We start from the raw sequence: 15267 nt of genomic DNA on the forward strand, positions 1-15267 counted from the left end.
AAATCAAGACACTTCCTCCATGAGCCACTTGGTCAAGTTTGGTGTGAGCAGATTCAGGTTTATAATGTCATTCCACTACATCACAGTCCATCAAACAAATTTAATGTCATCTTTTTTCATACACAGGTATTATTGCTTTTTCCCCTTCAGTAAACACTGTATCCACAATTGTGATAGTCAGGACCGATTACGACAAGGCAGCAAACTGAAATAAGGCTGAAATCCCTCTTTGATAATAAGACCCGGTGATCAGCTCCTGGCTGAAGCACCGGAAAATACAGTTTTCCAGCGAACATCACACACTGTACACTGACATCATTCAGAACAACTCTGGTTAAAAGTGTTATTGCATAACTGCGGAAGCAGTTGATTGAGTGTAGCCCTACAATGAAAGGCACTTCTGTGAGAAACAAACAAACATGAACAAAACAAAACAACAATATGAACAGCTTAATGTGTCTACATCAACACATGGAATAACAACAGCTATGGTAAAAACAGGGGGAAGTAAAACTGATGAAGACTGTGCTGCTCTGTGCTAATAAAAATGGAGACAGGAAGTCCATATTGGGTTAGGTTACCATGACCTGGGGTCAGTTTTGATGACCTGGTCAAGACATTTGAAGACTGAACTTTGTTCAGTTCTATACTTCCCTCACTGCAACACATTATACTGGATGGTGTGGGTAAAATCTGCAGGTCACCACAACACGGGGAAGTCTACTTTGGTGAAGCCAGGGTCTCTGCGCTGCTCCCAGTATGTGTTGTTGCTCACCCACGTGTCATCCTTGGACTTTCTGTGGATGGAAAAAAACCCCATCTGATTGAGACATGAAACATTTAGGAAACTTCATTTGCATATTTAGTAGTGGTTCTTAACACCACACAAAGTGTCAGGATAGGATCTGCAAATTGAACAGAGTATGACTTGCATGAAAAAGCGAGGTTTATGTGTCATGTTGTTTTCCTGCAGCACCCTCCTCCTCTCCCTCTGAAGCTGCTCTATCCTCTGCTTCTGCTCCTCAGCTGCATCTGGGTTTCCCTCCTCCAGCAGCCTGGACAACGACAATAGAGTAGGTGACTTGGGATAAAATGAACAAGACAAAGCTGGTCTGAGCATCAATACTATACTATACAAGTATTACTATCTATACTGTACTATCCATGCAACAAGCAGCAACACTTTATACAGACCTTACTGAGAGTAAAAAAAGAACAATTTAAGGAAAGGAACTATTAAGGTGACTTCACTGAATCATGTACACCCCAAACACAAGGACGAGACGACGAGCCTTAAAGCACAGATAAATTGCAAGAGTTGGTCCTTGGAAAGAGGAAAAAAAAGACAGATCTATAAAGTAACTACACAGAAAATAGCCAACCTCTGGTCCGGCCTGAAGCGCGTGTCTGTAGGGGGCAGTAGAGGTCTGATCATCGAGTCCAGCTCGTTCAGCTCCACTGCAAATTGTGTGAAACCATAGTACTGCTCTTGATCCTTGGGCATGGGATCTACACACAGGCAGAGAGAATCAGCCGTTCAGTCTGTCCTTTCCTTTACGAACCTACTGTTTGACTCTAAGGACTTATCACTCACTTGCTCTCCAGATACAGGTGGCAGCAGGTGGGTCTCCCTGAAACACAGACTCATGCCATTTTCCAAATAGAGTGTGAACGGCTTTATTGCTTGAGTCTGTAATCACAGCTTCTATCTCATTCACCGTGGAGCTCCAGGACTTTGCCTAAAACGGTTGAAGAAAAAAAAAAGTCTCACGTTTTTTTCCTTTCCTCTATTTGTCCAGGAGAGGGCAGCGTGACTGCAATTTATGATCCATCATAGAAGTGAATAAGCAAATCTGCTCTGTGAGACGGGACAGCAAGTCAAGCACAACTGCATTCATGTCAAAATGAGACATCAAACAACAGCAGATGAAGAGTTAGCGTTTCTTATAATAAGGTATGTGTCTCTGAAACAACACAGCACTAACGCATGTGACACACCACAATGAAAGAAAATAATTTCCACACAGGTTTTACAAATGTTTGTTAGTCATTCAAGTTTTCACCTTGACAAATGTGACTTTACACTGGCAGACGTCACTGTTGACATTTTTGATAACCATCTCTCCGTAGTGTTCGATCCAGCGCTGGCCACTCAGGATGTTGTGAATGCAGGATGTTACTTTGTTCCATTCGTAATGGTCACCAAAACTGGGGGAACAACATATATATATAAATATTTATATATTAACCATAATGTATTAGATCATAAAAAAGAACCAAAAAAAAGCACAAGAGGACATGGGTTTTTATAATACAGACAGAGAATGTAATGATCAATGTTAACATATATGGTCCGTATATGCTAACAGTGAAGCACTAAAGTCCACATTTACCCTGGGAGTGTGACATGTGTGGTTCCAATGGGAACAATTTCCATAGATTTGCCCCAGAACTTATTTTTCCATCTGACATCTGTAAGAAAAAAAACCCCAGATGAATTATTGCGTAAATAGAACACAAGCATTCTGTTTTAGATTAGTTCTCAGGTCTGGTTGGGAAACAATGCATTCTTTTGATAAAGAAGCTGCTCTGTTCATGTGCTCCGACTGGATGTCTGACGTCTTTCTCATGTTTGAGAATGTCATTCTTTCGGTTAAAAGTCAATAATCTGTCAAAGTTGCTAACTTTTCTTAGTATCTTAAAGTTCAAGTTTTAACGTTTTGCAGTAACCTCAGACTACCTGATGCAGTTACTACATGATCCACCAGAGGTCCCTCTATCTGACGCATGACTATGGTTCCCTTTTTGCCCATCAGTAATTATTAAAAGATAGTTATGTGTAATTTTGCTGTTAGCAGTAAAGATAAGGAATTTTCCCAGACTGTCAAAAGACATCAGTTGAGTGTGAAGAATAAAAGGAGGAGCATCCTGGTTTTCCTTTGATAGAGAGCCCTAGAGCAGTGTGAAAAGCCAGGTAACCTAGTGTTGCATAACCACAGTTTTTACCCCAAACACAAACAAACAGAGGTGTGGTGCCACTGCCAGACGTTTGCAACCAGGGAAATCAAAGCAGAAGGAAAAAATGTGTCCTGCTCACCTTGCCAAAAGGAGAAGTTTCTAGAATCACAGTGACATGCTGAAACAGGCGGATGATGACTAACCTATGTGAAAGGGATAAAACATGAAGTAAAGACACTTAAACCATATCATTAGACATTACAGCTAATGGAGTGGAGCATTAAAACAAACAGGAACATCACCAACAACACTGACACAGAAGGATTTAGAGACTTAATGTTTTCCCAGAAGATAATTTACTCAGAGCCGACTGTGAATGTGGTACTAACAGTGTATTTAAAGGGACTGAATCACATGTCTGGGTTGTTAACCGTGACCTGTACCTGTTCAGCGATAAACCTGAAACCTTTATCAGGTCTGTCACACTCGTACGTCTCTCCCAGGACGGGGTTAAAGGGTTTGCTCCCTGCTCTGTGGTAGGTGGAAGCATAAGCTGATATGGCAAACGTTGCTATGTACACCTGTGAAGTAAAGCAGAGAGGTGACATGAGATTCTGTCCTGAGTTTGTCAGGTCAGAGGTCAAAGACTCTCCTCCAGCTGTGCAAAAGCTTGAGTGACAAAACAAACAAACCTGTTGACATTTGAACTACCAGACATGGTCAATACAATAATGCTGACATGGACAATAGACAAAGTGCATTTCTGTATTGATGAAAGTCTATGTATTTCCACGTATGTAATCAATGTTGTTGTGTCATCACCATTTTTTGTGATACAATTTAAGTCTAGTAAATGTACAGGTTTTAGTTTGTGAATGAGTAATTAATTTCATTAAATGTCAACAATTAGTTTCAGATACACTGTGTCTCACTCACCATACGTTTGAACGGGTCCTGGGTCTCATTAGCCGTGTCCAGGAGCTCACTGTACTCCAGCTCCTCACAGAACCTCTGCAGGGTGTTGAGAGGCTCATTCAGGTGCACTGGCATGGACACCTTGGACAGATCCTTTCCGATGTTGTTCCTCAGGATGTTCCACAGACTGACGCTGCTCTCTGGACAGGGAGCAGGGAGCATGCAGCGCCGCCGTGTCAAAGTCAAAACACTACTGACTGCAAAACACAAGACAGGGACAACAGGGATTTTTGTTTTCTGTTTCTGTCAACACGTGGTCGGCCACATTTGGTGCCATCAAACATCCCAGTCTCAAGAAATTGAGCCAGGATGACTTTCATATATACACTTAGCAAATGGGAATCTACATTACATTGGTTTTACTTACATACCATCACATACTAAGACAACCTGTCACTGTAGTGTACCTGAGTTGTGCCTTTCACTGCCTCCCTCGTTGCTGTAGGTGTCCATGGAGACCGTGTCACTGACATCACTGATGTAGGAGTCATCGTCAGACACCTGGAGATATATACACAAACAGATCAATGATGAAAGGTCAGCCATGATATGCCATCATATACAATACACACCAACCATAATGTCTACTATTAATCACTGGTCAGAATACTGACATACAGATTCTGAATTACTAGCTATTGTTGGATATTGAATGAATTAGTATTACTGGATTATCAACTTTTGGCAAATCCATTCATCAGGGTTTATCACAGCAGTTTCTGTGTAATTATTTTTAGATTGGATGCCCTTCCTGGCACGACTCCCCTCCTGGGTTGGGAATTAGAGATTAGGTGCATTAGAACCCTTGCAGCTTTATTAATAATATATTTAATACAGTATGTCCTTTAGGTAAGGACTGATGTTGATACAATTGTAAATCCAACATTAAAAATAAATTATAAAAAGTCTTAGAATGTATTTCCTCCTTCTTAAAACACATAACAGACTCCTTATTCTCTGTGGTTTTAGTGCATTGAGATTCAATCACAAAGGAAGGGAATCGGATGAGGTAAAAGATAGTGTCTGACCTCATTCTCAGATGAGGAAGAGGACAGAAGATACTCCTGAGCATCAAAGAACTCTGACACTGACTCGGCTCTGCTCTCATTGGATATCTGGTGGACCAGGGAGTGAGACGCGCTTGAACATTCCTGTTAAAATTTCGACAGCGTTCAGACATGTGGCATAGAACACGTGTGCTTTTTGTAGTGGAAAATGAAGAAATCTGAATTAAGAGAGCCACTCACTGATGCATAGGCAGTCTTCAAGCCTGTGACCTGCGCTGGCTGTGGAGGCTGGATGTCAATGGCTTGTCTCACTCGGTCTCTCTCTGCTACCAGGGAACTATAGGCTGATTTCAGAGTGGTGTGGACTGGAGCACAGTAAATGGCAGAGACAGAAACAGAGACAGCAGCTATAGAGTTGTCATGGAAACTATTTGACTATACAGGAGCGTCTTGTTCCTCTGTTCAAAGTAAATAAATGTTCTGTACAATCTTGCGGCGACAGCAGCAGGGACTCACGGTTATTGGCCAGTCTGCAAAAGTCCTCCTGCAGACGCGACGCCTCTGTAGGTGAGTCAGGGGAATCAGGACAGGCCTCCTGGGTGTTCGATTCAGTAGTGGACAGGTTGGGGTTGGAGGCGTGAAGACGTGGGGGCTTGGAGGAAATACAGCTTGGAACCTAAGGGACGAACCCAGAAAAAGGAACAGTGAGTCATTCTTCTGCCTTCATTCACACAGCTGAAGAATTAAATTAACAACAAACTCGAAAAGATGACAAATGCAGGCACTGCACCTGCAATGTGGCTTTGGTTTCTTTGCTACTGTTTTTGGATCGCCATCTCTTTGGTCTCTTCTCCTTTTTGGGAATATCATAGTTTGATGCCTGCAGAACCAACAAATAATATTGCAGCACAGTACAAAAATCTTAATGGAATAGCCCCTCACTGCAGTTCAAATACTGTGTCAAATAATCAGTTTCAAATACAGCGTCAACTAATACTCTGTCACATTAGGTTCAGAGGAAATCTCTACAAAGAGCTGGCATTACCGGAAGCGTTGTGATGACTGGAGCCGAATATGTCCGGTGGAGAACCTCCATGCTCTTCAGCAACATAGTAAGTTCATGCAAGTATGACTCACATTCCTCTAAGTCTGACAAACAAAATATCATCAGATTAAAGTTTCAATGGAGCCAGTCAAAAAAAAAAATGAAACAGCATTTGAGACTGTTAAATAAAAAAACACTAAAGACAGATGAAAATTAAAAACCGGTAATTTGGAAAACAAAACTAAAAAGAACCAACCTCTGCAGCACTTGTTCATGTCCTCTGAGGAATGGAGCCAAGAGCTAACCTTAGCCTGGTGGAATGACGCCTGTTTGGTAAGTGTAGCTCTCTATTTAAGAGAGAAACAAGAGAAAGAGAGGGAGAGAGACAGATTAGTAAGATGAGTAAAGAACCCGACATAACAACATCCCTGATGCATAAAAAGATTTCTTTATCTAATGCTTTTTTGGAAACTTACTTTTCTTAAAGAGTCACTGAGTGACGGGGAGGATGCGGCATGCGGGTAAAAGAGATGCTTCTCGTGGGGATAGGAGGAGATCTCATTTTGTCGAAAAACACGGTGATGACGCAGCTGGGACACCCACTCCTCAAACAGTTCTGGAGACTTCACCTGGGTTTCATCACGACAAAATTGACATGGACACAATAAATTTAAGTAAAACTTTCATGGTAGAAAACTATCTGCTTTCAAATCACACTGGCATTACCTTCAGGTGGTAGATATTATCCTCCGTGTCCAAGTCAATACACATGGCTTTCTTCTTTATTGACATGACCGACAGGCCGACATCAATACAGCCCAGGAGCTTTCCCTTCTTTAACTATGTGAACAGTATCATTATTATTGTTATAAATTATAATATATATTCATAAAGAAATAAAAGATGATGTCCTGGAGGTAAGACTTACATCAGATCCACGCTTTGCATACTTAAGGATGCCTTTCTCCAACACAAAGTATCTCTAGGTGGGGTAAAAAAGTACTTGGTTATTCAATAGTCAAAAACACCATTAAAATGCACGCGTGGCGCTTGATTCCAATTGACCTTGACATTCCAATTTCCAAACAGCAGTGATAAAACCACATGATAAGCAGTGTGTGAGGAGTTAATATACATGGATATTACCCCAGTTTACATGAACTCTTGCTCACATAATCCCTTCAATGAAAAAAAATCAATGCACTTAAACGTTTTCTAACGCTGTCTTTAGTCTTGTAAAGTTACTGTGGCAGTTTTGTCCTGTTTTCAGGATCACATAAACCACTGAGAAAAAGACGGAGGAAGATGAGTCAAGGCAGCACTGTTATCAGGAGGGAAAATATAGATGGAGAGAAGGAAAAAGAGAAGCAGACAGAAGAAGGGAATAGTTTTAAATAGGTTTTTCAAAAAAGGGCAGGTCAGATCAGAAGACAACATTTGGGTACAACAGAGCTGCATCTTTTTTTAAATGTGTATTCATAGAAATGAAAGAGGTTATTTATATTCACTTTGGCACTTTCTTAAAATACCAAATAGAATACAAATGGACAACATCCTGATATTTCCTAATCTGTCACTCTCTGCAGTAGCAGTAAAAAAAACAAGTGGTAAAAATAAGACTGATGACAGAAGAGTAGGCTGAAGATGAAGAAGCAGCATCTCTGAGATGACAGTATGCTGAAAAAGTTTATATATAAAAAAACAAAAACAAACGGCGCTCCATTGCTGTTGATGTCTGTCAGATTCAGGGGCTGCAGCTCAGTATACTGTACAAACCTTGTGCCATCCTTTCATGGGCCACTTCCTCTTCTTGAGCAGAAAGCCCTCCTGTTTGTCAGGCTCCTGGATGCTGGTAGGAACTCCTCTCAGGCCCTCCACAATTTCCCAGCTGTCCTGTAGGAGACACACAGTCACAGCACGCTTGGATGCATCATGTGACTACTAACAAGGGGTACTACGGAAATTAGCTTGGATGAATGTAAAATACCATGTCAGTATTAATAAGTGACATACACAGGACACGTAGTGTAAATACCTATACACTGTCCAATCACAAGTTAAAAACAAACCTTGTTGCTGCTGTCATGTTTAAAGGATCCACTGCTGTCGCTGTGTGTGGGCGATGACATCTTTGCCTGACTCATCTTCCTTTTGACCCCTGACACTTTGTTTCTGTGGAAACTGCAGTAACCCAAATCAAAGCGGAGCAGCCAGGAGCATCACTTTGACCTTTGAAGGCCACGCCAACAGTCAGCACTGTGGAGGAAGGTTACAAACACAGCTGATGTCAGAGCAGCACAGTCTCAGCCACCAGGACCAGACAATGGAACCACTTACTTACTTCCTACTGTCTATGACTATTTGTCGGTAGACTCAGTTTAAAGATAAAACGTCCAAAAAAAATAAAGCAAAACTTAACAAGCCATTTGTGCTTAGGAAGAATAATTTGAAGGTAAGTCTGGGTTTAAAAGGCACATCTATCTACTCAAATAAATGTTTTATGGTGGCATCATGTAGGTTTTATGATCAACCATCTCCATGTAAACAATAATGTCAATGCAGGGAATACAACATCGGAAGTCCGTGCTAGAATGGGCAAAGCGTCACATAAAACAAGGCTTTTAGTGAAATTTCATAAAAAGTTATTGCCACCACCTCCTGCTCCTATTTGCATGGGCCAGATGCCACGACATTAATGGGAAACTACAATATAAATCAGCCCCCATTACAATAAAAAAGCTAAAAGACAAGCGTATCTTTTACTAATATAAATCAGTATTTCTTGAAGCACATGCTGCCAAAATTGTCCATTGATGATTTGATTTGATTGATTTTCTAACTTTGTTTCAAGCCAAAGTTCTTTTTCCAAAGTTCATGACTCATTCACTCAGATGTCACAATCATTATCAGTCATTTTCCCTGAGAATGGAGAAGTTCATTCTTCTTTGGTATAAGGTTACACTGACAACCGGCCCTTCTTGTTCTCATGCATGTGTATACTACACCTGCATGTCAGCTCCGCAGCCGCTCCCTGTGTTTTTAATAAGAGAGCGCATTGCTCCCAAACTGCGTTAAATTCACTTTGCGTTTGTTTCAGCAGTTCCCCCGGGCCCTGCCAACAGCTAGTAACAAGCCCAGGACATGAGTCATCAACAGGAAAGAATGTACTCCATGTTTCAATACCCCTAACACTACAATACAGAGCTGGTTTAGAGTCAACAGTCTGCTCGCAGCAGAGTAAACTTAGTTACTTTACATCTCCCATTTACAAAGTGAAAGCACTTAAAGCACATTGACCAATAAAAGGAGCTGGATCTAGCTCTGTGTGCTGTTTGGTTTGCGCTTTCTCTGTGTGAGACCGTCTTTTGTGCAAAACTCAATGTAAAACTTCCACCCAGTTTTTTTTTTTTTACAATTAATGCAGTGATGTTTTTAACCAAAGTTAGCTATAGGAGCAGCAGCATAGGGCAAAGGTTTCAATAAAACATTCAGACATTCAGCTAAGTTTCCAGCTCTGCACACTTCCTTGCATCATAACCTGAGCAAAAACTGCAAATCTAAAAGCATCACTTCCTCATCGCCTGTGCAAACACCTTGTATTATAAATCATATAATATTTTTCTCCATGGATGCACTGAATATCTGCTGCCAGTGGCCAAACGTTCCACTGGGTGGCCTACTTACCCCCACTGAGTGATTACTGTAGCTGTGCACACCAGTGATCCTCCTGCACTGTAAGACTAGAAGTGCCAGGGTTTCGCCTTCACTGTTACGTAAGGAGTCAATCATTAATAGTTCAACACCGGACCGGTGTGTTTTCTCTTTCAGTGCACTGAAGACATGAAGAAAGAAACGTTTCTTTTTCTGTTACCCCTTTCATATGTATCAACCAAGAACAGTGCTACACCTACATAAAAGAAAAAAAAATCTATAACAATCTACTTGATTTTACAGAAGTTTTTATGGCATTCTGCTTCACCTTAACGACCAAACCTGATCTTCTGAGCAACATAATGAGTTTACAAAAGAAGACAGTCAATTCGTCACAACTACCAGGGTGCTTAGCATGTCTACAGCCAACGCATTTTGCTCATATTTACATGTGTTGTTCATACGTCAAAGCCTTTGTTTGCCGGTTTTAATCGCAGACTCTGAGGGCAATAAGGACGAACAATTGTCAGGTTGGACTTTCAGGTTCCGGTGTGACAAGCCTACCAAGTGTCAACTTCTCATTCAGTCCATCTGCTTTCAGTGGAGACACAATCTCTTAGCAGCAGGGCTGCTATCAACATGACAGCCGTCCACACATAGTTGTATTTCGTCCCCGTTATTGCCAGGCTGGGAATGCAAAAAGGGTCTTCACAGAACGGCCCCATCTGTGACGTTACATCCAATAAAACAACAGACTGAAATGGAAATGCTTCTTCGCAGATTTATGAAGCTAAAGCCGTACATGATCCAATGATAATCGAACTGGTATGGGTTAGATTTATATATGCTCACATCTGGCTGCATTATCAAGCTACTTCATAATGACTTTCAAAAACTATGTTTAATACCACCATTGTAGTTATCTTTAGTGATACTGGTTGTAATGTTGGGATGAGGAGGAAGTAACAGTTGGCTCTTCTAAACTTCACTAACCAACACAGTGACTGACGTGTTGTGTGGTTTAAAAATATTTATATATATTATATTGACGGCAACTTTTTACACAATACCTGTATTTGCAGTACAGAAAGAGATAGCGACACTCACAAGACACAAAAGAAGATGTTACATGACTGACCAGGAAGAAATCTATGGTCACACTGGTGTGTGCTTTGGTTCAAACCCAAGCAGATGATTTAAGTTCATTTGGCACATAAATAAGTCACCCACTAGACACTGAGGCTGGTGATACATCACAGTACCAAAATCATGTGAGCAAGGTCGACATCTTATTGGAGGCCTTTAAAATGTCAGTGACGACACTGTGCCTGCGTGGAATTTTCAAAACAATGCTGCAACCAGGCTGAATGTGCTCATTCACTGATCCAGATTTCTCTTTTGTTGGTTTGTGTACTTGTGTGGTTCAACAGTGTGGGGTGTGACGGACACTTTTGTAGAATCCCATCTTGTGACATCTTCTGGCTCTTTGTTGTCATTGTCAGACGGCTGTTGTTGTTTGGTGGTCTCCTTCTTTGTATGCACTAAATGTGTCTGGTAGCTTATCACAAAGAGAAGAGCCAAACCATGGTTTGTGTGAACATAGCATTCAAATCCAATCAGTATAGAAAAGTCAAAACAACAATTCCCATGGAACCAAGTTCCATTGCTGGATCTACTTGATTAGACCTGACACACTACTAAGCAAACCCACACCTCTTTAATGTTCTTATGCATCAATGACCTTTATTATTAATTATTCTTATTTTCTTTGAAATTGAATGTTTTATATGGTTATTTTACAGTGAGGTTGTTAGACAGATTGTAGTCACATGTTCTTCTTGTTTTTCTGCTTAAACAAGGGAAATAAAAATAAAAATCGAAGAACAAAATACTGTGCATTTATTTCTTTATGGAAGAACTGAGGGAACAAAAAAGGTTAATTTTAGAATCTGTGCCAGTAGCGGCAGAAATGGATTTTATGTGAGTATAAGTGTTAAATAAACCACTGAGGCTTGAAGTAGGGCGTCCTATAACCTTATAAAACCGGAACAGATCACAGACATTCTGTTCTCAGAGTGACCACTTGGATTATTTGTCTGGGCAGTTGTGCGCTGCATTCACCAGCTTTTAAGTTGGTGTTACATAAAGGAGGGAGTGATAGGGAGATAACTCAGTGACTCAGTCTGTCCACGCTGGATATTAAAGTTCCGGAATGTTGAAGCAGGAAATAAACATTACAGTTGAGCAGCCGTTAGTGGGATAACCAGAGACTCCAAAACCCATGCTCATGGCACAGTCCTCTCCCGCTGGGACTCAATATCTTACCAAGTAGACAAATGCTGACAAATTGTGCTTAAAAGCAAACAAAAGAGAGAAATTAAATGCATGCAACAGGTTTAAATCCAGTAGACGATACTGTATTGTCTTTCCTTGGTACCTTTCTACCTTACTGTGGTATTAAACTTTAATTACAGGCAGCAGTAGTACAGCACTGGTAGTGTACTATAATGGGCAGTGAGGGAAGGAATGCACCAATAGTTCTGGTCAGCAGTAATGCAACATGTGCCAGCTGTTTGGCACCTTCCCAAACATGCTCTGTGCACCTAGCTTGGACTCTACTTACTGTGCTTCGTGTACAGAATATGCAGTACAGCGGCTACTGAGCTAGATGTGCAAAGGTTTATTTTAGGAAATTAAATGTGAGTTTGATTTCCATGATTAGGACTTGTGGTTTGAAAATAAATTTTAAAGTAGATTATGTTTTTGGCTTATTTTATAAAGACTTCAATTATGATAATAGTTGTACAACTAATATTATTATAAACATATTAATATAATACACAATAATAATAATAAACTATAAGCTGAATGTATTATTAGTTGTACTGCTGCGATACTAATGAGAAACTGAGTTATTCCTGTCACATGTGAGTAATAGGTTTTCATTTGATTATTTATTCTTTTTTTTGCATTGTATATCGAAACAGCTTTGAAGGTGCTTTACCCAGACCTCCAGGTGTGATGTGCTTCACAAATAACACCCATAGGCCCCTAGTTTTGTTGACAATAGCCTAGTAACAGGCATGGCAGTTTGTGCCCACAAGCTGTCATGTGACTGTATGACAGTCTGGCAGACAGTGTTTCCATTGGCACTCATGCATAACTTGATCCTGTCTAGTCAAAATCTGTGCTCGGACACAGTATTGATATACAGTCCAAAAAAAACAGAGGTGAATTCAGGTCATTATGGTTCAATAATAATCACTATTTTATTGCAGACCCATTTGCCAATTAGGCCACAACGTGTGGGTTAATTACACTGACCTTCACTACTATAATCATTGAAAATATATTTTGATATAGTTGATATAGAAGAAAAGCAATCTAGCGATTTAGCTGTTCAGGCTGTCAAATTTAGTAGGGTGAAGAACATTTTTTTTAGATATTGCACATGCAATTTCACTCAATATCTAGCATGTCATACATTCAATCATACATACTTTATGGCGTGCAAAGGCATAGCAGCATTAATAGCCAGCAAACAATGCTATTATGGAAGAGGAATGCATTTCAGGTTGTGTCTAGTAATTATTGTTATGAATGACTTATCAACTTGCTAATTGTAGCAACACAACAGACAGTGCATTAACGTCTATAAAACACCTTCGGCTGAGATAATATTTATCCTACAAAGAGTCTGTTTTATGACCAGGAAATCTGAAATACTGCCCTCTACAGACTTACATAAGAACATAACTTTGACACGCAACTACTGTTCACTAGCGATAAAAAAGTATTATAGATCAAAAAAATAATTCAGACAATTTAGAAACAGTTCATATTTATAGCAGTCACAAACGAGGACAAATGTCACATTGAGGTAACACTGGTGTCACGTTTAAAACCACATACTCATTCAGTTCCTGGTTGCAGGCACAGCAAGTCAAACTTGTCAGTACAGGCTGAATGTCCAATAAAACGTAAAAGCTCGTACAACGTCTGCTCACACGCCGCAGCCGCCGACCCTTACATTGCCTCACGGCCGCTGTCGTCAGTAGCAGCAAATGTCAGCAGGCAGACCATGAATAATTCTATCGAAAGCCCTATCAGCCTGTCTGTCTTTATCTGAGTATCAGCGTGGCACAACGGTCTTCACCAGACACGACAGGCGCTCTGAGAACTCAACCCGCTGGACTTAAACGGAAGCGACACCGTAGCTGTGACTAACACACGCATACACACATTAAAAAGTCCTACCAGAAATAAGTTGAAATAGCTTACGGTTGCGTTGAAAAATGCTACAGCATCCTCACAAGTCTGCACAGATGTATATCGAAAGGGCACCGAGACTCTCCTGCACCTCGCTTCAATGACTGTGGTTGTTGAAAGGGGCATGGCCTGAACTATGGGAATGGTTGATAGGCGTCTAAAAGAACCAATCATAACCGAGAGTTTAGTAAAAGGGGGCGAGGTTCAAACGAAAGGTAGGCCACGAGGGTGGAGCAAAATTTAAACGGAACGTAAATGACGTAAACAAAAACGAGAAGGTGAGCGTTAGGGCAGCTCCCAACTCTCATGTTAGTAATATTATGCTCATTATTATAATAGATTAAAATGTTGGTAGGAAATACTAAAGGATCTCATTATGAGTGACTATGAGTTTTAGTTGGTTTTTAAGATTAACCTTGTTTAATTTTGTAATTTCTACTGGTAAAGTTGAATAATTTGAATGACTTCTTCTTCTTTAATCCACATTACATTGAGGAGACAACGTACATGGTTTGTCAATATTACAATACAAAAGTATAGTAAAGTATTCGTCCACATGGTGGCGTTCATGAAGAAAACCTGTTATTTGCCTAAATAAAAAATCCTGACGATAATGAAAACACCTTATATTTTCAATGAAAGGTACACTAGTAAAAGAAAATGGTTTAAATGTGACAATGAAACTTTAACCCATTATCACATTATCACACATTACATATGATTTTTCATGTTATATATATATATATATATAATTTGTCACTGTGACCATGTCACTCTACCACAAAGGTACAGTCAAACACCAAAACAAACAGTAAGACACTACACGCCTATGTTTACCTAAATAACTTAAAAATACATTTAATTGCACAAAATTATTCAAATTATAGGACATTTGCATTCAACGTCTTTGAGAACTAGGGAGCCCTTAAGTTTCTCAATTTGCCAGTACAAAAAAAAAAGTTAATACCACTGCTCTACATGCTAGAGGTTACCCATGTGTTGTAAATGGAAATAAGCTATTGTTTAATCTCAACAAACTAACTGTTTTTTAATGTTGCACTGCTGGATCAATATTTGGATTGTGGGAGAGATCTGGTGTTACTCAACGATGCGTCAGGTCTTCATTGCTCCATAACATGGTGCACAACTCCGATGACTGTCAGTGCTTTCCTGGTTTTCTACAAGTCTGTGGTTCAGTGAGTAAATGAGAGGGGTTGTGTGACTGCTTCCAGCATGAATGGGTTCCTGTTTGTGCGTTTCTATGTTTGATGAAGTTATGCACCTCACAAATTCCAGGGAAAGTCCTGCTCATTCATCCCGCCCGACCCCCATTGTTTTTTGTAGCCCTTCCAACTACTTTCG

At 40.2% G+C, this 15267-nt stretch overlaps 1 protein-coding gene across 1 annotated transcript; it reads right to left on the bottom strand.

The window, feature by feature from the left end:
- Positions 1-37: 37 nt before the first annotated feature.
- LOC103394220 (oxysterol-binding protein-related protein 3-like) lies at positions 38-14179 on the bottom strand. The gene is made up of 22 exons (XM_008331437.2): positions 13918-14179; positions 8055-8241; positions 7762-7878; positions 6914-6967; positions 6712-6825; positions 6462-6614; positions 6242-6332; positions 5986-6089; positions 5731-5820; positions 5457-5616; positions 5181-5305; positions 4962-5084; positions 4341-4434; positions 3895-4130; positions 3402-3539; positions 3098-3161; positions 2394-2472; positions 2064-2208; positions 1595-1739; positions 1383-1509; positions 933-1055; positions 38-797 (listed from the first exon to the last, which is right to left on the bottom strand). Exons 2-22 carry the CDS (start codon positions 8127-8129, stop codon positions 701-703), a joined length of 2454 nt encoding a protein of 817 aa, XP_008329659.1. The 5' UTR covers positions 8130-8241; positions 13918-14179; the 3' UTR covers positions 38-700.
- Positions 14180-15267: the final 1088 nt, after the last annotated feature.

Source organism: Cynoglossus semilaevis, chromosome 18, assembly GCF_000523025.1.
Source record: "Cynoglossus semilaevis isolate Cse_v1.0 chromosome 18, Cse_v1.0, whole genome shotgun sequence".
Classification (NCBI taxonomy): domain Eukaryota; kingdom Metazoa; phylum Chordata; class Actinopteri; order Pleuronectiformes; family Cynoglossidae; genus Cynoglossus; species Cynoglossus semilaevis.